The sequence below is a fragment of the Lagopus leucura genome, unplaced genomic scaffold, assembly GCF_019238085.1.
Source record: "Lagopus leucura isolate 7727_CA_CO unplaced genomic scaffold, USGS_WTPT01 Super-Scaffold_73, whole genome shotgun sequence".
NCBI lineage: Eukaryota > Metazoa > Chordata > Aves > Galliformes > Phasianidae > Lagopus > Lagopus leucura.
Window position 1 is genome coordinate 84,711,797 of NW_024962252.1, and position 23,075 is coordinate 84,734,871.

Here is a 23,075-nt window from a genome sequence, read left to right on the forward strand (position 1 = left end):
AGTATAAAAAATTACTAGGACTGGTAGCAGGTAAAGCAAAGTGCAGTGCCATATCAACGTGACACTTGTCTTGCACTTCTTGTTTTCATGCAAGCTACCGCAGTGATAGCATTATCTGCATGCCATATGTGCATTGCTGATGCCAGCAGCCTTTCCCCTCCCAGTCCACCCTGCACTGATACAGCAAGGCATAGACGTAGGAGGAGAGCAATGCTTTTGGCCCCACTGGCTGCCAGATCTACTAACGTCCCAAGAAACCAGCACCAATCTCACCTCCTTTGCGGTCTGCAGCACTGCTACCTTAATTACACAGCAGAGGCTCAGTGTCTGAAGGCCACATATTGATTAAAAAATTAAACAGAGTCTGGGGACATTTCAGGCACTGAACCATGACCATATGCATTAGTAAGCTGTTTAAACATCTCACAGCCTGTGCCAACTAGCACTCTCCCAAACAGTTCCCGGGCACAGTCCAGAGTCAAGGACCCTCCTGCAATTGGCTGTTATCAGGCAGCCACCCTCTTTTGAAGTGGACAATATGCAAGCTGTACTATGCCAATGTATTTAATGTGCTACTACAGAAGTAGTTGATAATGCTCTACTATTATAGAAGTTGATACTGCTTCCCTATTAGACAAGTAATCAATAATGCTTAACTAAAATAGACAATAACACTTCACAGTTATTCAAATATCTGCTAAGTCTATAGACTAATATATGTGCTTTTTCCATCAGACAGTGCATTTGCTATCCCACAGAAGAAGAAACTCATCAGATCAAGGGACCACACTTCAAAGGCACTGCAACTTCCAGACTGCTCTGGAGAGCTCGTGCTGAGCATACAACTATGCTTGTACACCTAGATTTTACTGTGCCAGTAAAACTCAGTTAAGACTCAACAATAAATTTCATTTTTGTGCCAAAGGGCAAAGCTTGTGACCTCAAAGAGCCAGAGGCTGACTCCTTACCACAGGACACACCTCTCTCAACATTTTACCTCCTACCAACATTTTATCTCCTACCCTCAAGTTTACTGAATCTCCACTTTGTCCTAGAAGAATCACCAACTTCATCCTGGCTGTGCTCTAACTTTGACAGAGAATTTGACTGACCATTCATCACCCTTTTGTGACCACCAGCATTTCCCCACTTCCTACTACAATCTCAGAACAGGTTAGGCTCTCCACCACATCAGAAACAATTTCAAGATAGATACTGTGCACCCAGCTGTGGGGAATCCAAAGCAGTCTCCTAAAATATTCCTACAGACAGGCATGTGACTAAACCCACACATACAGCATGCAGCAACAACAACAAAAAAAAAAGTCTGCACAAGGAGGACACAGATATAGAGTAGGGGCCTCAGCGTGGAGGAGAAGACCTTGAATTCCAAGTACCTTATACCACATAGCTGACCAACAGAGAAAACAGGAGATCTGGGGAGAGGCTAAACACTGAATCAGAAGCATCAACTAGCAGAACTAGGTAGCAACACAGCACCTGTACTAGGTTGCAGCCAAGATACCCATTTAGAGAGTCTATTGTGAGCTAAAAACTCACTCCTTTGTTAGAAGAGGTTGGACTGCTCGCAAATGAAAAGTGTCTGGATATGTGTCCACTCTTCATCTAAATGCATAACAAAATTTACATTAGTAAGCTCCTGGGTTAGGGGGAAACTTTACTCAAAGGTCTCAAAGTAGTCCAAACTGACAGCAGCTCTCCATTGCTACCATACATTAAACAGAACAACGGGCAATTTATTTAAAAATGCACTTTATTTACAACACATTCAAACTTCATTTTGGAAAACAAATATAACTGTACATCAAACTTCCCATTTTTCTTTAACAGTGAATAAAACCATAGCAAGATTTACAACTCATTGGTTAGGCAATCAAGAAAATTACATTTTGGCACAGTATTTAAATCACATCATGAAAAGAAAAACTGGAAGAAGTTCTAAGCAACATAACTCCATACGTGTAACAACTTCATACAGTAACATCCTCAAACCAAAGCATCACTACTTAAATAAAGTATTTAACAAAAAGTGTTTCCATTGTACAGCAGAATAAGAGAAACCTATAGAAATTTTCATAGTGCTTGGATTATCTTTTCAGAATTGTCCCCTCTACTCATTTTTCTAATGAGAGATTCAGATTTTCTCCTAAAGTGTTAATGAAAGACTAACAAACATCTCTGATTTCATGATACCTTCGCAGGTTCAGAAATCAACTGTCTTGAAAAAGATGTTTCCAGTGGAGTGCAGGGGAATTTAAATACATATAATCTCAATCATATGACTCCTTAAACAGCAGACTTCTACACAGACCAAAGGACATTAAATGCTCCTTGGAACAACTGACGTCAAACTATCCATCCATCCACCTCGGATTCAGAATAAAAGGGAACATTCAGAAAGGAAAGTATTAAAGTAGAGCAGGAAAAAGGGAAAGTGTGAGAAGAACTAAGCAAGGTCAACAATCCGTTTGCAATGATAAAGTACCCTGTGCAGCAAAACCAAAGGGGGTGAACTTGCGTAATATGAAGTGCAAAAATTAAACCAATAAGTACACGAAAGAGGTATTCTAAATCATATTATAGGTACATGCTCATGACCAGAAGGATAGCAAAACTGATCTACTATTCTAAATGTTAAGAATAAATATGAACATTAAGAGGAAAAAAAATATAATGATTTAGTTACAGGTCAAAAAAAAAAAAAAAAGCCATGTTATTTTTTCTTGACACAGAAGAGCAAAGGCAAGATTTGCACTTTGGAGAGTTGTAATTGAATGTACGTGTTTGATGAAAGAACATATGACAAGGCGACAAAAAATTGAATTCCATTCAAACAAGGCTCATAATGATGAAAGCCAGCCAATTGCCTTTGCGTTCATTGCCATGTGAATTTGTTCCAGATTTAACTCTTTCTCCAGAACTATTGCTGAGGCTAGTAAATGTTCTGTTGCCCTACAAGTAGGTCACATGTATGGCTCATGGATCATGAGGACCACATGTTATAGATCAGAGGATCACATAACATGACTACATGTTTGAAAATTACCTCCTTACCTAAGAGCAGTGATGGATAGGTGGGAAGGAGAAAAAAAAAATCACTACAAGAGAAACTGAGTACTGCGATGGTGCACTCAGAAGGGTGTACTTGAAGAGAAAAGTTTGTGCAATCCATCCGCAGCAGTCAGAACTTTTCCATCACTGAATTGGAGGGAGAAATAAAGCAATTAAGTTTAACAGGACAGGAAGGAGAATTTATGACAATGCAATATGCTACAAAGCTGAATTTAGAACAAGTGCCCATAAGTAAGTGCAAATATTGAAGTATATTGTACTTCAAAATGAGGTAAGCATACTTCAAGAGCATTGGAACACCAAGAAATTAAGGGAAATTAGCCAAAACAAAATACACACTGATTGGAATGATGTCATCTATCAAAATAGAAAAGGACCACCCAGCAGAGCACACCACCCGCCACACGTTTGAAACAGGAGAAAAACATTTTGTTGCTGAGCTGAAAGGAAGGCAAGGATACTGGGTCAAAAACCTTTGCTGGGTACCCTGACAGGCCCTGCATGGAAAAAAAAGCAAGGTTCACCTCATCACTGACATAGCTCTGTTGGCTTTGCTTGCTAATAAAACTGCTTTGTTTTTTAATTTGCTCATTTTCTAGACCTGAAGATTTCTACAGTCCTTGGTATTTTCCTATTTATTCACAGTACATTCAACCAGACAAGAAAAATTGTTTATGTTACTTCATTGTATTTTCAAGTTACAACACTTCAAAAACTTAAAAAAATAGATAACCACTGTTTCAATAAACATTGGAAAGATGAAGATGGTGTATTTCATCAAATGCCCAACATTACACACACTCATTTTCTCTAATTCCAGAGTAAAACTATACTGACAGTCCAACCTTTAAACCATTTAATAAAATGCATATATAAAAAGATTACTTGATTTAAGAGACAAATGCATAATTAAGAAAGGTTGCTTGTTTTAGAGAGCATGTGAGCTGTAAATTCCTGCACAGATTTTGTTGATATTTTGGGAGCTTTCTGTTCCAGTTCACAGAAAATAAACCTATATATTTGTTATTGAAATCTAAGCCCCTTATTTAGATCTCATCACAGACAAAAATGAGGACAAGAAACCTGAAGTAAGGGCTGTCTTACTTCACATCCTCTCAAAGAGCAGGGCAGTTGTTGTAGTGCTTCCTGATTTTCATAATTTGTGCAAGAGCTGCAAACAGGATCAAACAGAATGGGAGGATGAAGGTTTTAATAGCATTAGGATACAGATCAATTTTTATATTTAAAACCCATCATAAAGGCTATGAATACTTTAATTCATCCAGGAACTGCTCAAGAAGGGTAAATACAAACTAGAAGTGTGCAATTTAAGCTGTTATCACACTGCTCGAGTAAACACAATTTTCCAAGCAGCAAAATACCCTGCTGTGTGTTTGAATATTCATTGATTTAATGTAATCATCCTTATTAAGGACTTGTCTGCTTCCAAGCCAGCCTTGCAAGGAAGCCCCAGTATTTCCCCAGCCCAGCAGGGGATTGATTTGCCCTTTCTACTGTTTTGTCCCTGAGTTAAAGATACCTCTATTTTACAAAGATGTCTTCAGGAATAGCTACCTAAATAGCCTGTCCAGGCCACAGGAGCACTGAAAAGCTGCTTTCAATTGCAAAAATGTATTTGAAAGCTTCTGGAGGCTAAGAACTACACTCAGCATAGATTAGGTAGTGGGACTCCCTCCCCCGAAAAGCTAGAGAGCAGAACCAAAATCCAACATTTGGTGACTGGGCATGCACAACTGGGCAGAGGGAGGGCTTAGATTTTTTTCAATAAATCAACAAATAATTAGGAATAAAATAGAAAAAGCTCCCAGATTTGTTCTTTTTTTAATATTAAAAAAGTTCCCTCTAAGTGATAACATTGTTTTATAAAGCTTCAAATGGAATTTCTCAGTGAATATAAAACTGTCTCAGTAATAGAATTGCAGAGTTTGCAACTACTCATAATAGACAGACTAGTTTATTTGTTCAGCAGGGATAAGGACAGATGCTAGAATTAAATATACTGCAATCGTTCCCCATGGTAATGAATTAACATTGTTTCTGTTTCAACTTCTGTTGTTCGGAAGGGAGGAGAAGGGTAAGAACTGAGTTGTGTAATCACAACAGTGAACCAGATCAAAAGTTAATTGGATGATTGCTTGCATTTTTATCTGTTAGAATCAATATAGACAAGGCTAAATAATTCCTTACTTTCATGACACAGTGCATGTTCTTAAGCATCGAGTATCTGTGATTAGGCTAAAGTTCCAGTATTACTAATAGAGAAGTAAGACCATTTCCTGCTCCACCCCCAAACACAGAAGTCAAGAAAATAATGCAAGCCAACTATTCCCGAGTGCTCTCCCATCATTCAGGCACCCTTAGTTTCGTTCACAAGCTTCAGAAGCACAAGTTACTGGATATGCAAAGTTGGTTCTGAGGATCAGTAAAACATCTCTGCTTAAGTCCATTATAAACACAGAGTACTTCAGCCCAGTACAATCATTAACTTGCTACAGAGCTCTCAGGCAGCAGCTCGTTTTCATTCCCAGTGGTACTGGCCATACACTGCAAGCATCAGGGTAGACAACAATACACCTTGCCCATTCAGGCAATAGGAACAAACACACAGTTTGATTAGGAACTGTGCTAGGCTGTATCAGAAAAAAATCTTAGATGAACGCAACACATTTTATGGAAATACTGAGCCTCATCTCAGATGCATGCTTTTTTTGGTGCATTTTGGTTTACAGCTACAGCACAGAAATCTTTTTGCCATACCACCTTCAGCTACAACCACTGCTGATACACTTCTCTGCCTGGCCATGTTTATTCTATGAAAATATTTTTCAGAGTAGACAGAACTGTTTAAAATCGTGTACTGCTCAACTGTGACTTATCATCAGACATTTCGCCATTTTTCATGTCTTTAACACCATTCTCTGCCAGTGGAGAGTCAACATGGATTTCAATATCACTTTTACTTGAACCATTTTCTTTACGCTGTGCAGAAAGGCAGCTATCATTTTTTTCAGTATAGCCATTAGTTTTAACCAGTGGTGCGTCCTGTTGACTGCAGCAGAGCTGAGAGTCACAAGCTTTTGAGATGCAAGGTGAGCTGCACAGGAGACTGGAGGTCTTGTGGTCAATGTACTCAGGTTGGATGGTCACAGAGTGAACCCCTGCTTCATGGAAAACCTTCCGTATTTTATAGGCAGCATCTTGGTAATCAGTAGGTGTTTGGCACTTGACATGAAGAGTAGCAATGCTCTTGCCACCTGCAAGCTCCCACACATGCACCTCATGAAGGCTGCTAACCCCTGGGATGCAAGCTAGCCTGTCAGCTGGAAAACATAAGAGAAAGGTGTTAGAATGTGTGGTGGTGTGCTGGTTAGTTCTCGTTGAGAACTACTCCAAAAGCAGCAGTCTCCAAGCAGTATTTTCTTAAGTACAGCTCTTACCCACTGCTTTTGGTTCACAAACACTATTCACCTAGTGTTATGAACACATAAGCAGGCCCTTGCCTTCTTTTTGGACGCATCTCTGCCCAAGGACCATTTATCTTCAGTTTGTAGCAACAATGCTGGAACAGCACTTTCTTGGCTAAGGCCCATATTTTCCGATTTGTTTAATCCTGAGCATGTGGAATTCCAGAAAGACCCACTACACTACAACTAACCAGTGCAAACAGTGCCAGAGAACTACAAATGTAAGCAGTCTTAATTCTAAGTTGTTTTGGAAGCCTTTCAAGAAGACCCTGCTGTACTGTTGAGAAATACTATAATTCAGTGCAGTTTCTTTCACAATCACTCCACACAAAGCATTAACAGCTCAAGACTGGGTATTTTTGATGTATTGTTGGAGTACCACATTCTCAAAATACATGCTTTCAGTAATCCAGAGAGATTTGAGTCATGTTGCTAGGATACAGGCATGCAACTATTTCACGGTTCTGGAGAATTTAGAACTATTATGAGTAAATAATCCAAACATGTCATTCAGAAATAACACACGCATTGAAATATATCATTAAAATTAATAGCATTTCAACAACAAATGTGACTTACTCAGTTGTTGCATATTAACACCTTTGGGAACCATCTGCAACAAAATAATTGAGGTCTCTTTGATGAGTGGGAACGCCGAAGACAAGATTATGAACACCATAATTATTGTCAGACTTGGATCAATGTAGCACTGCCAGTTACAGGGAGCACTAGCATCCAGAGGAAGCACTTGGAAGATTGTAGCAGCAATTACCACAACAACAGATCCAAGTGCATCTCCCATAACATGCAAAAGAACACCTGAAATAAATGACAGCTTCCGTTAGTCTTTTTCTCCGCCCACCCCCATAAAAAAAAAAAGGTGCAATATTCCAAACATTCACATCATAACTGGAGTTTTCAGTTACAGCTTTGAGAACAACATAGCAAAGAAAGTACTGACTCTGAAACACAGCTCTGTAAATAGGATGCATTACTAGGGCATGCTAGCAACTGTAATTCAACTGCAGTGCCATGGCAACAAAACGTGTCTTTGCCTAAATGCCCAGATTATGTAGAGATCCTGGCACATTCAATCTCAATTCTCAATTAAAAGTTGATGACTAAACCCTACCAATTCTACCCCAGAAGCTAAGTTAGTCAGAGAGACCATATCCAGGAACTTATAATTATTCTCCTCCATCAGTTTCTACCGCTCTGTTGAAACCCCCCCATAAACTACAAAAGTGAAAACTAAACAGTACCCATTCTTATGGTTTCAAGTGACTCCCACACTCCAGTTTTTTGGATCAAATTCAATTACTAGTTTAAAAACTTTTCCTACCAAAACTACTAGTCCTCAGACTCAAAAAAGATCAGAATCTGGTTCAACAGTTGGCTGTACTCAAGGTGAAGACAAACAAGCTCTTGTAATAGCACACTTTCAGCTGTGATTCAAGAGTAATGAAGTAGTGTTCTTGCTATAAATTTACAGTATTGTAAGTACAACTTTTGTTCTTAATTTCTTTCTCCACATAATCTTGCCTCTTCTTGTCATTACCACAAAATACCCAATTTTTCCTCAGTCGTTACTATTCAGACTCATGACTTAATTCCAACCCATGCCTAATCTGTAGCATCTCTAAATATGATGTTGATTTATTTGACTATACTTATTTTTCAGAGCAAGCGACAGAACAATACAGTTAAATTCCTTTTAATATCCCTTATACAAGCACTTTCCAAAGCTACTTCCAATGTACTATCCAATGTACTCCCTCCCTCCAGGCTAGAGAAACTGCTAAAAGTTTCTCTATGAAACTCCTCTAAAATACACCTTAGAGTTCAAGCTCTTAAAATGCTGGGCACTGGGATTTTTTTAGAGCTAGAACCACATCCACACTGCTGCTTCATGCTGGCTCTGGGCAGGAACATGGACCCTCTGCATGGGGAACGCAGGCAAAACTTACTGGAGTTCCTTGGAATCACTGGGATACACTACACACTGCACCCAGCTCTTTTTGCTGTAGTCAGGAGAGCTCTGTCCCATTTGGCAAACTCCCACAGGGTTTTATTGGCCGTAACAGTGATGCAGTGTTTCCTCTTTCATTTATAAAATAATCTGGATTCAGCGTGTGCCCTCGGTTGCTGCACTAACAAGAGGGATAGGCAGGATGCAATTTCTACAGTAACTAACAAGACAGCTGATTTCTAAAGAAATGTTTTAGGAAGACATTTTTTGAATTAAGAAATAAAGTAAGCACGTCAATTCTGATATATTAGAATTGAGCGTACTGAGTTTGGAAAATCCTTATTGAACTGACAGGCAGAGTTAACATGATTAATACAAATGGCTTGGTTATGTATCATATAATGAACCTATTTCCATAGGTCACCAAAGCTATGGCTATAAAAGAAAAGGGTTTTTTTTATTAAATAAAGCTGATACAATGAAATTATAGATAATATAGCTCCCAGCAGCTTGTGTGGCAAAGTCTGAGCTATTCTGCATGTGCTCAAGATGCAAAAAGGAATAATCTTAGACTACAGTAATTAATCTAGATATGCAGAATATCTGGATTCCTGTTCCTAACATTCTTACAGCCATGGAAGCTACTGTTCTACCAACCTTTCTGCCCAGCCATGCTTTTCAGGGTGGCCCTGACTCTGCAACATACAAACTTTTTACCAAGTGATTATAGCTATATAAGTAACTTACAGTAGCAAAACAAAAGCAGATTTTGAATAATTCTCTTTCTACAAATCAAACACTGGTATCTTAAAATAATTGATATAAACCCTCCTCATCCTACAGACATTTTTGACACTTTTCAGTATCAGAATACTGAAACACCATCGTTCAGACAAGCAAAGACTTCCCTAAAATATATTTGTTGGTTTCTTATTCTCCTTTTCTCCACCCCTGAAGATGACAGTTTGCTCCAGTACTTAGCACTCTAACACCATAAAATCCAGCAGTGCTTATGCCTAGCTATTCAGACAAACATTCCTCTAGCATGCGGTGTAGTTTGCAAGGTGTCCTCCCTTACACACGTTTGCATAACTCTGAAAACACATCTGAAGGGCAGACACGCACATCTAAAAGCTGGCTGCCTCACTGCGATGACAGCCTCTTAGGCTGAAATCATGTGACGCCAATCCACACAGCTCTAGAGGAACATCACATCTCCTCAGATGCTGATATGCAGCCATAGGAAATTTGTCCTCATCTTTGTAGCAATTCTCTCCTCAAAGGACAAGTCATTACGAAATACACTACTTTGGGTCCTGTGAGAAACAGGCAATATACATATAAACACAAAGGGACTTGGTTAATTTATCCCAAGAAATAACCATAACGTTTCTCTCTGCAGATAACAAGACAGCTGCCAAAGCAAGACACAGAGGGAGATGACTGCCCCAGCTTCTCTCAGGGAGAGGTTCATAGTTCAAGGACCTGGAAAAACACATGCAGAGCTACCAGTTTCAGCAACTTTCTGCTCATATTGACTGCAAACTTTGGGATTACTAACAATTTATTTAAATAAATTTAAATATATTTAAATTTAAATAAATTCTTTTTTCTGCCTAAAAGCATTTAGAAGTGGAAAACTGCTCAACTAGTCATGAAGTGACATCAAAGAAAAGCCTCACAGATGCCTGCTTAACCTTCCTATATGTTCTCTAGCAGCCTGTGCTCAGTGCAAGGAGCTTTGCCTCCTTTCCAAAAAGTCAGGATCACAGAACCATTGAATTTATCTTGAGCTAGAAGGGAACCACCAGGGTTATAAAGTTCAACTCCTGGCTCCACACAGCACCACCCAGAATGAAACCCCGCATCTGACAGAATTACAGCCCAGCTGCAGCCATCAAAAGAATCACAGCGCAATCACTCAGAGCTAAGGCAGCATCACAGCAACCGCTGTTACTCCGTTATCTCTCACAGCCTGCAAGTGCTGAACGTTAAGACAGCATTAGTTACCATACCTCTGATGTTCAAAGCTTCGGACTTTTTCTCTACTTTTCTCGCAGGCCCCTCCTCAGGGCTTTTTTGGTCATTAGGTGATTCACCTGCATTCAAAGAAGAAACGCTGTGTTGTGTATAAGTTCTACAAACAGAAAAAACATCAACCTCACAACCAAGTTCTTTTCAGAAGGGAACGACGAGCACAGCCCCAGCGCTCCCTCCCCCAGCACAAAGTACAAGGTGAGACGGCACGAAGACGGGGGAGAAGGGGACAGCGGGACGGGGAAAGCGGGGTGCAGCCGAGAGGCACCTGCTTCGGCGGTGCCATCCGACGGCCCGACCGCCCGCCCTGCAGGGGTCTCGGAGCGGTGGCAGCAGCGGCAGCAGGCGGCCCAGTTCTGGAAGACGAGCAGCCCCACTAGGTTGACGGCCAGCCCCAGGGCACCGACGATGAGCACCAGCTGGGCGTCGTCGATGCGCTCGGGCCGGGCGAGGCGCAGCACGGCTTCCACGAAGATGGTGAAGCAGAGGGCGGTGAGGAAGACGGCGTTGCTGAGGGCGCCCACCGCCTCGGCTCGGCTGTAGCCGTAGGTGGCGCGGGGGCCTCGGCGGGAGCGGCGGGCGATGCGCCCGGTGGACAGCCCCACGCAGAGCGAGATGAGGTCCGACAGCATGTTGAACGAGTCGGATACCAGCGCGATGGAGTTGCCCATGTAGCCCGACACCAGCTCGGCTGCGAAGAAGCCGGTGGTCAGCACCAGCATGAAGATGAGGCGGCACGTCTTCCCCGAGTACCGCCCCATGGCGGCGGACACCGGCGCCCCTCTCCGCGCTAGGAGCGCCGCCGCGGCCTCCGCCGGCCCTTAACGCCGCCAGGCGCCGCCCCGCGCCCAACCCCGCCCGCCCGCCGCCCCGCTCCGCCCCGCCGGGCCGGGGGAGCGCGGCGATGGGGCTGGGCCGGGGGAGGCGGTAGCCGTGGGGCCCCGAGCTGTTCCGCTGTGGGGAAGGCGTCACGGCGCCCTGTGCCTGAGGTTGGTCAGCCTGGAGAAGAGAAGGCAACAGGGAGACCTCATTGCAGCCTTCTTGTGCTTGTAGGGAGCTTACAGACAGGAGGGGGACCGAGTTTTTGTGTAGCCTGATAGTGACAGGACAAGGGGGAATGGATTTAAACTAAAAGAGGAGAGATTTAGGATAGGTGTTAGGAAGACATTCTTTACTCAGAAGGCGGTGCACCCATAGAGCTGTGGTGCTCGAGGCCAGGTTGGATGGGGCCCTGGGCAGCCCTGCCTGCAGCTGGGGGAGGAGATGATCCTTGTAGGCCCCTCCAACCTAAGCCATTCTATGAACTTCTCTTTCTAGACTTTTTAATTGCCGTGGTCCTTGGGCACACGAATGTCAGAAGAAAGCTGGTGACCACACAGCATTGGAAAGTGATGGGAGCAATCAGGTGATTGAGTAAAGAAGGCTCCAGAAGATTAGGCCATACTCAGCTACTCCACCCTCAAAAACAACAGCTAATGCCACTAATGCCATCAGATTTACAGGGGTCCTATTCAGGACTTGGGATCCCCTAGTGTTTTTTCTGTTTGACATCAGAAAAGAAATGTATCAGAAAGAAAAAGCTTATTGTAAAGAGAAATGCAGTAGTGGAGCAGGTAGTGTAATTACATCAACACACATTGCAGCTGTAACATTAAATCTACCAACATGCAATGAGAGATTTTAAAGAGTAGTGCCAAATAAAAAAGCAGCATAACTGAGCTAGAAAGAAGGGGGGAAAAAAAGAAAAAAAAAAAAAAGAGACTGAATGAAAGCATATACAAGTGATAGGAAGAAAAATATGACAACTATATCTTCTTTGATAGCAAATGCTGCCTCTGGCACTTTACAATGAGAAAAATCACTGAATCCCAATTCACTGAAGCTGCATAGAACTGGAATGAACTGTGTGTAAAGCTAGCTGGGACATCATTAATCCTCCTCTGCAAAACAGACATTAATTCTCTTTGAAAACTATAATGTGTCAGAGCCCGGAACTCACTTCAAAAACATGAAAATATCGTACTTGCTTTGAAGAAATAGCACTAAAATGTTATTTTCACCAAATAAGGCTGTGACTAAGTGCTGTTGGATGGAGCACAATTAAGGATGACTCACTGAACAAGATAGGAGCAGCACATGCTGAGAGCCTTGGCTTTGCGCTGAACCTTCCTCCTCCTTTACTCCCACCCAGTTCTACTTTCTGTCCTCTGAGCACTTAGCCAGTGTTCCTTTGGACCTGATCACATTCTCCTCTTTCCTGACTTCTGACCAGTTATTTGGGCAGGCCTCTCCATTTGCCCTGTGGCTGTCGTAATGCCTCTTGGGAGCCCACGCATTCTATCTCCCCAGGTCCATTCACCGGGGCACCACAGTCACGTCAGCCCTATCTAAAACTGCTGATGAGAGGTGCAAAGAGGGACTTGAACACCTGGCACATGAAAAAGCCTGGATATCCAAGCCTGGGATACCATTAGCCTTCTTGGCCTCTAGGGCACACTGTTGGCTCTCCCATGTATTTGTCCAGCCTTTCACTCACCAGTGTCAATACATGTACCCTAGCGTGAAGCATCCATCTCTGTCTCTCTGTTTTGGACCTAGATACTGCTCACTTCCTTTGCTGTACCTTAGCTCTTGTTTCAGAGGATGAAACGAACAGTGAGTTGGCCTTCCCTTTGCCACTCATGTTTTTGTAGACTGTGATCACTTCTACCTTGATTTACCACTTTTGGTAATTCAAGATGGCAGGTTAACATCTACTTAGTTGTTCTCTGCAAGGAAGCCATCACCAGTCATGGAAAAGAGAATATCACTATATTAGGAAATATTAGACAGTAACAACGGCAGTAATAACAATCACGTTTTTCCACTGCTGAATGAAGAGCAAAATTAACATTACTCACAGCCTTGTGTTGCTATAGAATTTAGATAGTTTTTAAAAAAATGCAAAAGTAAAGAATTAATTATGGACAGTATAATTAAGAGAGATCAGCTAATTGTGCTTATCAAAGTCCTAAGTGAGATTACTTTTCAACCCAACATAAAAGTAAGATGACTTATGAAAGCTATTTCAAGAACTATCTGGAAGAAACCAAAGGATGAAAGATACAAACACCCACACAACTGTACGTCAGGAAGGAGAGTCATGCCGCTTGGAGACTAAAGTGAGAAAACTGGTACACTTGCACTAAAAAGATGAGGCTGATGTCGAGCATGTCACATGTAAAGACAGCATCCCAATCTGTAATAGCCCACAGTCCAGCAGGTGGGTGAGATGGGACCTTTGCACTTGTGTTTCTCCTCTCACACAGAGCCCAAAGCATCTCCACTTCCAGTGACAGCCTTGTTTGCATTTCACACAGTAAATTGCTCTGAGAACCTTTGTAAGATGGGCTTTTGTGAAGCTTGTTTCTGTAAATTAGGAATATTGGGTAAAATCCATAACTAACCTAAACTGAAGCAATGTGGTTAGTTCCTGTCACAGATAAATTTGACCGCAAGATGAATCACAAAAGAATCACCACCAAACCTCAGTGCAGAGGACAGCTGTTATGAGACCACTCTGTTTGCAGGTCCTTTGTTCCAAGTTGTTTGTTCATTGCATTTTTATCTGATCTAATTCTATCAAATTAGATAGATAAAGAAAGAAAAATAAAGAATCAGAAAGGGGGGTTATTTTGGCATACACCAAAGACCTGAAGGACTTTGGGGAAAGCCATTAAATTTGCTTTATTCCAGGCAGCAGCTTCCTAAAAGATGTCCCTCCAGTACAGCTCAGCAGTTGGGGTGAGAGCTTGGCCAGCCTGCCCTGTGCCATGCAGAGGTCATGGCTCTTTCCAGCAGTGCTGGATATGTCCGAGGCAGAAAGCACATTTTACTTACTTTAAGACATATCCAGTCAGTATGCTCTAGCACTGGGCTAGTGCTTCCCTGTGCATTTCAACTACTTGGTAATTCATTTAGAAGTGATTCATTCACTTCCAAAAATGTGCAGTTCTGCTATATTTCCCATAGCTGTGTATTCCCATATAACCTTTCCAACCCTGATTTGATTTTGGTATCAGGCAGTAACGCAGCATGTTGCAAAGGTCATGTAGAGGAGTCAGCTAATCACTGATTTCAGCATCATAAATTATACTGAATCCTACTGCAAAAACTTCACTTTCTGTCGCAGCAGCATTTCTTGACTGAAGCTGATATCAAACCTGTGCATGCAGCAAACTATGCAGAATAACTGTCCAGATAAAACAACAATCAACATATATAACATATATAATGTGTCCTTAAAGTTGCCTCTTGTATTTAAGTGGTTTATGACTTTGGACTCAGTTCTGTTTCAGTCCTTTTATTTCCTTACAACTCACCACAAGTACTGTGATGTAACTCAGCCAGCCCATCTGCGACATTACTATGAAGCTGGTTCAAGGTTGAGAGCAAATGTCGGTAATCAAAGTTCATTAGTACCAGTACTGTTGGAATCTAGATTCACAAGTTTTGATCTTACCCTTATGCAATTATTTAAACCATTCAGGGATGCTTTTCTGTCTTTCCTGATGGACTTAAAAATTTTCATTCTGCATTTTCCATGTTGGCCAAAAGGTAGCCCCAAAACATTTGCTTCTACCTGTTTGGATACAAAATTTTCTCTACAAAAAAAAAAAAAAGACTGGGGGCAGTAAAGTGTCTCTCTTTAGATTAGTGTTTGAGGCTGCTTTGAAAAGAATAAAGCATTAAAAAAAAATCTAAAGAAAATTCAGAGAAGCATGCTGCTAAATAGACTTACACAGCGTCTTCCCATCTGCCTTGTCCTTCTTAAAGACTGGACTAGAGCTTCAGATTAACACAGATCTGGTTAACTTTTGGTATAACTGCTCAGAATAGCTTTGAAAGGCTTTGGTGAGGATTATTTGTCACACTGTTAAACTAAAGACGACCTGCAGAAAAGATGTATTCAGTCGTAGCTATCTGATAAACACTTTAATTCAAGATTCCCTTGCTTTCTTATTCTATTTGAGAGCTCCATTTCCAGTGATGCTGTAGAAATCAAAGCCAGAAAGTCTAGAGATGGGGTTACAGTAGGCTTTGCTTACTGCCATACCTAACTAACACCTCTGGTACTTATGGGGCTAAATCCATATATTGTTTGTCCCCTCGTCTATACAAATTACTCTAGTGAGCATCTAGGAATTGGATTCTGTGGTGCACTACATGGGAAGCATAAATCAGTGAGGATTCATCGTGTGAATCGTTGGTAAACAAGTGCTGTACATGTGACAAGAATTTCTATGGGCTATTGACCATTCTTTACGAAGGTCCCCATGCCACTGGTTTGGCACAGTCTGGCACCCTTTCAGCAGTATCTTTGAGACAAAATCCTGCCCAGGTAAGGGAATGCATTTTTCTCTTCTTAAACGTAGATGAATGAAATGGTTTTAAGCACTCATAGGGAGACTTCTGCCTTCCAGGGACAGAGCAATCTCATGCATTGGGCACCAGTATCCTCTGTCCATTTTTCCTAGCAGAAAGACTACCAAGTTAGTCAAGTCACATTTTCATTACATCTCTACAAATGGGGATAAAGGAGCAGTCCCTTTAGAGAGCCTGTGAGATCTGCAGCTCAAGTCAGTTTGTAAGGCAGATTTCACGAGAAGAGGATGGAAAAAGAAACTAAGCGTACATATTTTCACATAGCACAGGTCACACAGCAGCATAGCTCCATATTTAAAGTAGTTTTGAGCATTTAAAAATATTTCTCATCCACAGAGCACTTTTGTCTCTGGCAGTACACATTGCTGGGTCTGTTGAGTCAAGAGAGAGCAGAGGAAAACTGCTTTTGAATATCTGCACAGCTCACCTGGTCTGCTCTGGGATGCCCCTTGGCATTAAGATACAGGTCAAGCAGCCTCTTATTCATTTCTTTCGGCCTATAAATGTGCTCACATACCCTAGGATCAGCATGTTTGCAACAATATACACAAAAATTGAGTTCAGAATATTACAGCAATGAAGCCTTCCCAAATCACCCAGCCAGTTAAAGCTGGTCCCTCTCTTCATCTCACTTCATTCACACATGAATCCCCAACACACACCCCTACCTACAAAAGCCTGGAAGAAGAGATATGCCTCACAGTGAGCTTCAGAGTAAACAATCTTAACTCTGCATAGGGTCCAGGAAAAGAAAGAAGGTATGTTTTCCATTTAAATGACTGCTAGCTTATATGTCACTTCTTATCTGAGGGGCAGGTTGCTGGTGCAGAGTGAGATAGGAGAATGGAGGTCCAATGGTCTTACCATATAAGAAGCTCACACACATCTGCTACATTGTGCCTATCGACATCAAATTAAGCCACCTGGCTGCAAACACAGAATGTGTTTTATTTAGCGAGTTGAGAACTGTGTGAGGACTGTGAGTCTTTTTGTTAGAAGACTAGAATGGTTTATCACAGCCCCAGACACTGCAGGCATGGCTCACTATCAGACAGGCTGAGTGAGGCAGTGTCTTCTTCTGTCCCTGCTTCCCCTCTGTACAGATCACAGGACAACAGGACAAATGTTTTCTCCACGTTAAATCTTTATTCATTTTCTCAAGACAAACATCAGAGAATTACTACATCCAGACTAACATGGTGCTTTTCAAACTGCAGTCCCTAAAAGCTGAAAATCCAGTAGAAATGAGTAGAAGAGACAATTGCACTGAGCTACACAAACAGAAGTAAGCTGATCTGTATATTCAGTGAAACAGACTTCTACATTTTTATGACAGACTATAAAGGATATGGCCAGTATTAAAGCTGTCTGGTATTTTATTATAAGAGCCTGAGGTTTTTTTCAGCTGCTTATTACACCGCCATAATCTTGATTTCTGTGCCAAAACTTTCTGTGTAAGATACCGAACCTCAAAAATGGTCAGAAAACTCTGGCTAAAGCTGCTCTGTCATTTCCAACAGCATCAGTAAGAGAAGTATTTTGTGAATGTTAAATTCTGGCAGAAGTTTGTCAGGGAAGCTTTAATATTTCTACTTTTTAGCAAGCGTTTCCTGCATTTTCAGTCAAACCAATAACCACTGCTGCCTTCCACATTGCTATGGTCAGCCCAGCTGGCCCACGCACCTCTGCACAGCAGCTCCAGCAGAATGCAGAAATATTTTATGCCTGTAGTAGCAGCTCTAGGCAAGTAGCAAGAGAAAGAAGAGGGGCACGATCTTCCTGTACTCTTGCTGACCTCTACCTTTAGCAGTCACGGAGCATAGAGAACTAGACTGCCTGAATCGAGTGTAGGGATGGACTGAGATGTACACCTCTACCTCCAGGGTGGAGATAGAAACAAAGGAGAGTGCAGTAGATGATGACTTCAGAACTGGACAGAGAATCAGTGGGTAGCAAGAACCAGAGAAAAGACAGGAGAAAGGGGAAGAAGTGAGAAGTGAGAGGCCTATGGCTGGAGGGGGGTCAGTGAGGTAGGAGCACTGCAGAGGCTGTGGCGACAACTCAAAAAAAGCACACCTTTTTTTTTTTTCTTGACAAGAGTGCCTTTACTAAAATGAGAACCTGAGGAGAAGATGCCACAATGGGCTGAACAAGGAGAAGCACAGCAAGGGAGAAAGATAGGGAGATATATAGGTGCTTATGAGCAGCACCCTCAGGGCCCACTACCTTGTAGATTTAGCCTACAACAAACCTTGACTGAACTCTTGCTGTCTGAAATGCTCTATTTTTCACATGGAATTTTTCAAAGGAAACAAATGATCACCTGGAAGAGAGAGGAGAGCTGTTTAGATCGACTCCCTGCTTGGGGAACGGAGATTTGAAGCAAAGTAAGAGGAGGTCTCTGAGTAACTTCAGTCTTCAGTGATCACCATAGTCAGACGATTGCACAGGTGTCACCAAGGGTATCCTGCTTGCACACAGCTGGATTGCCCCAGTGAGGTTCAGAGATCATGACCATCCCCCTCGATTTCTGCGAGAAGTGTTGACACACTAGAAAATTTGCCTCGACAAATATCTCACGTGCAAGATAACTGAGTGAGATTGAATCCCTCTTATTCCATGTTTCATACATATTTATATACATATGCATACTTATAGACTGAGAGAGCTGGGGCTGTTCAGCCTGGAGAGATCTCCAGGGAGACCTGATAGCAGCCTTTTAGTATCTAAAGGAGTGCTGTAAGAAAGATGGGGACAGACTCTTTAGAAGCATCTGTTGTGATAGGACAAGGGGAAATGGTTTCAAACTAAAAGAAGGGAGATTTAGACTGAATATAAGAAAGAGGCTTTTTACAATCAGGGTGGTGAGGCACTGGCACATGTTGCCCAGAGACATCCAAGATCAGGCTGGAGCACCCTGATCGAGCTGTAAGTGTCCCTGGTCACTGCAGGGGATTTGGACTAGATGGCCTTTAAGGGTCTCTTCCAACTCAAGTGATTCTATGATTCTATATATACACAAGTAGATTGCTCCTAAAGTAATCCCTCCTAGTTATTTCCATGGAAACCATAACAGATACAAAGAGCACAATATCACTATTTGATAGAGCAAATACTCAGCTACAAAACCCTATTTTTCAACAGTCACCACCACTAGCTGTGCATCATCACCATGCTCATAAAAATCTGTATCAGAGGAAGTGACAAACTGTCATTATTGCCACTGCTGAGATACACCACCCACGGCCTCACTGTGCTCCCATCCACTGTTAGGTCTCCATAAATGTCCTGTCACAATGGGGGCCATTTTTCCAGCTAGGAGGAATTCAATGACATACCTTTGCTTCATACGCACTTACAAGTCAGTCACCATTTTGTCAGACTGCCCTTCTGCTGCCATCTGTTGCACGGCAGCAACGTAATGGGATACTGGCAGGAAGATTCAGTCTCTGCTGCCATACCACCAACATCCACTTCTGATACCATAAAATGGGAGGCATTACTTTTGGAGCAGCCCTTTTATTATCATATGCATATAAAGCACATGCATACGCTTTGAAGACTAGAGATTTTTGAGGAATAGCATTTTAAAAATTTACAAATCCTACTCAGATTGAATGTGGAGAGAATTAGAGGAAATAAATACGAAATTTCACCTAAACTGGAATTAGAAAATCGAGTCATAGAATCCTGGAATGGCTTGGGTTAGAAGGGACCTTAAAGATCCCCTAGTTCCATCCCCCTGCCATGGGCAGGGACCACGTCTGATTGACTAGGTTGGCCCATGAAGAAAATGGCATTGCTTTGCTATTACTGACAGAGAAGATTAACGTTACCAGAAACAGAGACAAAGCCACAGACAGATGTATGTGCTCAGTTTATGAGATGGTACAACTCTCATCCCTGTCTTATGTAACTGAAATACAACTGAAAATAACACAGAGCTTCCAGGCATTTCTCAGACCAGAATCTGGATGTGCGTCCATGGGAGGGAGAGGGATGGCTACGCAGACACACTGAGTTGTTGGAAGCAGCAAAACCAACATTTACCTATGCAACTGCATTAATTTCCGTTAGTTCCCTAGTTGCCTGGCACTCTCCATCTGTGTCTGCAGGTGCTGATCTGTTTCTCCTCCCTGACTGCACCCAGAGACACAATTTTCTTCTAGAGTGAAACAGACTTTCTTCCAAGAAACCATCACAAACAGAGGTTATGCTGTTGCAAGGAATTGGTGACAGTCTGAAAGGTCCTAAAAACCCCAATAAATCCCTTTGCCACCTACACATTACTGCGGCTTTTTTTCTAAGAACAGCTTAAATTTTAAAGAACTGGGCGTCTAAACAAACAGGCAGACAAAATAAGCTGTACACGTGGCTGTGGTGTTGCACAGTAAGGTTGTACCTTTATGAGTAAGTCAAGGTAGTTTTCATAATGATTAGAAATATTTCCCACTATTTTCCATTAGACATTGAAATATAAACTGACAGACTTTAATTTCATTCAGCACAGGCGTATGAGAACATCTAAAGCCCTGTCCAGCCTTAAAGTCAAATATAAAACGTATCATATATCACCTATAGCAGTACATAAAAGCAGCAGCTTTTATATGGGTCTCTCAGCTTCCCCCCAGGATGTCCAGTAAACGTTTTGCAAATGCCTGGTTCCTATCCCAACTGAAATATTCCTGTTTTAAAGAACTGTGCTTGTGTGTATATGCACATGCATGTAAATTACATCAAATAAATGAGGCATTTTCTGTAATAATAAAATAAAAGGTCCCCATCCCTTTGGATTTGAAATTCCTATGCTGTGATCTGAAATCTGAAAATCATATTGCTGAGGGAAAAAAAAAAAACGAACTAAAAGGTGAAACCCTCCATGCACTCAACAGAACCTCCTGCAAACTTTTGACAGAGCATGACGGGCTGTTTGCAGTCAGTGAGATTTTTGCAGCCATGCAAAGATTTAGGAAGATTTAGGTCAGAGTACCACTGCTTCTCCCTTCTCTCTTTAAAGCTTGCGCTAATGATCAATAGCAAAGACTATTTCAGCCCTGTATCCACAAGTTTTTCAGAATTCAAATGCTCTCAGAATAGTTGTCTTTAAGTGTCTAGCCCCAAATTAAAGAAGGCTGAGAATCCCCTTTTGTCCTGTACAGAATATATCTCTCAAAAGATAACCAGGTCCTAGACAAAAGTTAGAACAGAATTACTCAATTATTGGCAGTTATTGGTTGTGGATAACTGACATTTCAGAAGTAGTTTTTTCCTAGTAAGTATCTCCTTATGGTCATAGCACATCTGTACAACACCTTGTCCTGTGTTTGGCCAGCCAGAGAAATAAGAGGAAAATGCATCTTGCAAATCACTGTTCTCTACTTAAAGCCACCAAATACACCGCATGTTACTTACTCAGAGGCACATATATTTACAGCTGCCTTACAGAATAAGCAGGAAACACATACAGGTTCAGACACAACATCCATTACCTTGCTAAGTAAGAATGAAGAAAATCATGGTGCCATATGTGGTACTCACTCATCTCAGAAAAGCAGTAAATAGTCTCTACACAAGTCAGTAATTAGAAACATAGAAGGCTGAGATGTGAAGTGGCTGCATGAGATTATTTACCTGTCTCAGGGTCTCCTTGAGGTGCACGGCAGAAACAGCAGTCCATGAAGATAACATAGTTGACCACATTGAAGAACAGACCTACGATCCCGATAATGAGGACAAGCAGTGCTTTCTCTGTCTTCTGAGGGTTGATGTACCTCTTGATTGCCTCAATAAAGATGCTGAACATGAGAGCAGTGGCAAAAACAGAGTTGCCAAAGGCTCCCAGCACATCTGCCCGGCTGAAGCCGAAAGTGTTTGCCTTGTGCCATCTGATGCGACTGAACCTCACACCGAGCAAACCGATGATCATGGAGATGAGGTGAGAGAGAACCGAGAAAGCATCTGAAGCTAGGGAAAGAGAATTGCCCATGTACGCTACTGAGATCTCGACAGCAAAAATAGCGATATTTAGAAGAGACATAAAGATGAGCCTGATGCTCCTCCCTGTGTAGCGACCCATCTCTACAGCTCCCTTTCTTTCAAGCTGCGGTTCTGCGGGACCGAGCTGTGCAAGGGACAATTCACTTCTATGCTTCTGCCCTCCACCTGTCAGTGCTGCTCACATGCATAAGCTGCTTTTATAGGCAGCGGTAAAGCCATAAATCAGTTTAAAGGGCATGTTAGCAACATTCTTCATGTGAAGGTAGCTTAAAGGCTACTCTCCTGTGAGTGCCCCACCCTCAGATACTTTTTTTTATGCAAAACTAAAAACAAGATAGGCTACTGGGCGCGTCGGTGCTTGCTGCTGAACCCAATGGTATCGAAAATAAGCCCAGATAGGAGAGCCTAACAAGGTGACGCAGAATCTTAATCAGCTGTGGAAGAAATTTCTTTTAGATAGAAACATCATCTGATATCTGTTTTGTACATTTTGATGTCAGGAGCTTCAGGACTAATCCTATGTACTTGAAATCCATGCTTGGTTGACATTACTTTTAAGAACACAGTGAACATGAACTGCTTGGGTAGGTAGTTGAAAATGTCTAAAGACAAGGGATTTGTCTTCCCATTTTAGCAACCTAGATTTCTCAAATGCTTGTAATTTTGGCATGTTCTAACATTGCTCGTGGAAACAAAGCCAGGCTGGAAGCCATTTTCTAAACATGCTGCCAGCAAATACAAAGGCTGAACAATAAACCCAAAGTGCATTGTTTATTTCCCATGTACAAATCTCTGCCCAACTCAAAACACCGTCATAATCCTCTTACGCTTGCAAGGAAAAGAGACAGATTCGAGGAAAGCACAACAGAAGGTAAGGGGAAACTAAAAGACGCAGAAGTTCAGGTTTATGCCATTTCTGGAACAGATCAAAAAGAACCTGAAGCAGACACCCTTCTTGTCAGTCATTGCGGTGAGTGTAATGTTGCTGGTTTTGCACACTCCCCAATCCCGGCGGTTAAGGAAATCTGGCCACTAAAAGCACACCAAGCAGTATAGATAAGAACGAGTGC

General features: G+C 41.9%; 1 protein-coding gene across 1 annotated transcript; it reads right to left on the reverse strand.

Annotated features, from left to right (window-relative positions):
* Positions 1-3,761: 3,761 nt before the first annotated feature.
* On the reverse strand, positions 3,762-11,392 carry SLC30A10 (solute carrier family 30 member 10). The gene is made up of 4 exons (XM_042894148.1): positions 10,853-11,392; positions 10,563-10,646; positions 7,158-7,397; positions 3,762-6,434 (listed from the first exon to the last, which is right to left on the reverse strand). Exons 1-4 carry the CDS (start codon positions 11,343-11,345, stop codon positions 5,959-5,961), a joined length of 1,293 nt encoding a protein of 430 aa, XP_042750082.1. The 5' UTR covers positions 11,346-11,392; the 3' UTR covers positions 3,762-5,958.
* Between the last annotated feature and the right edge of the window lie 11,683 nt (positions 11,393-23,075).

Bases quoted from the DNA above. Each gene is read 5' to 3' on its own strand.
- SLC30A10 (XM_042894148.1), bottom strand. From the start codon at position 11,345: ATGGGGCGGTACTCGGGGAAGACGTGCCGCCTCATCTTCATGCTGGTG. The intron at 10,647-10,852 runs GTGCCTCTCGGC...CTTTGAATGCAG, and splicing joins GGATGGCACCGCCGAAGCAG to GTGAATCACCTAATGACCAA. The intron at 7,398-10,562 runs GTATGGTAACTA...CATTTATTTCAG, and splicing joins CGAAGCTTTGAACATCAGAG to GTGTTCTTTTGCATGTTATG.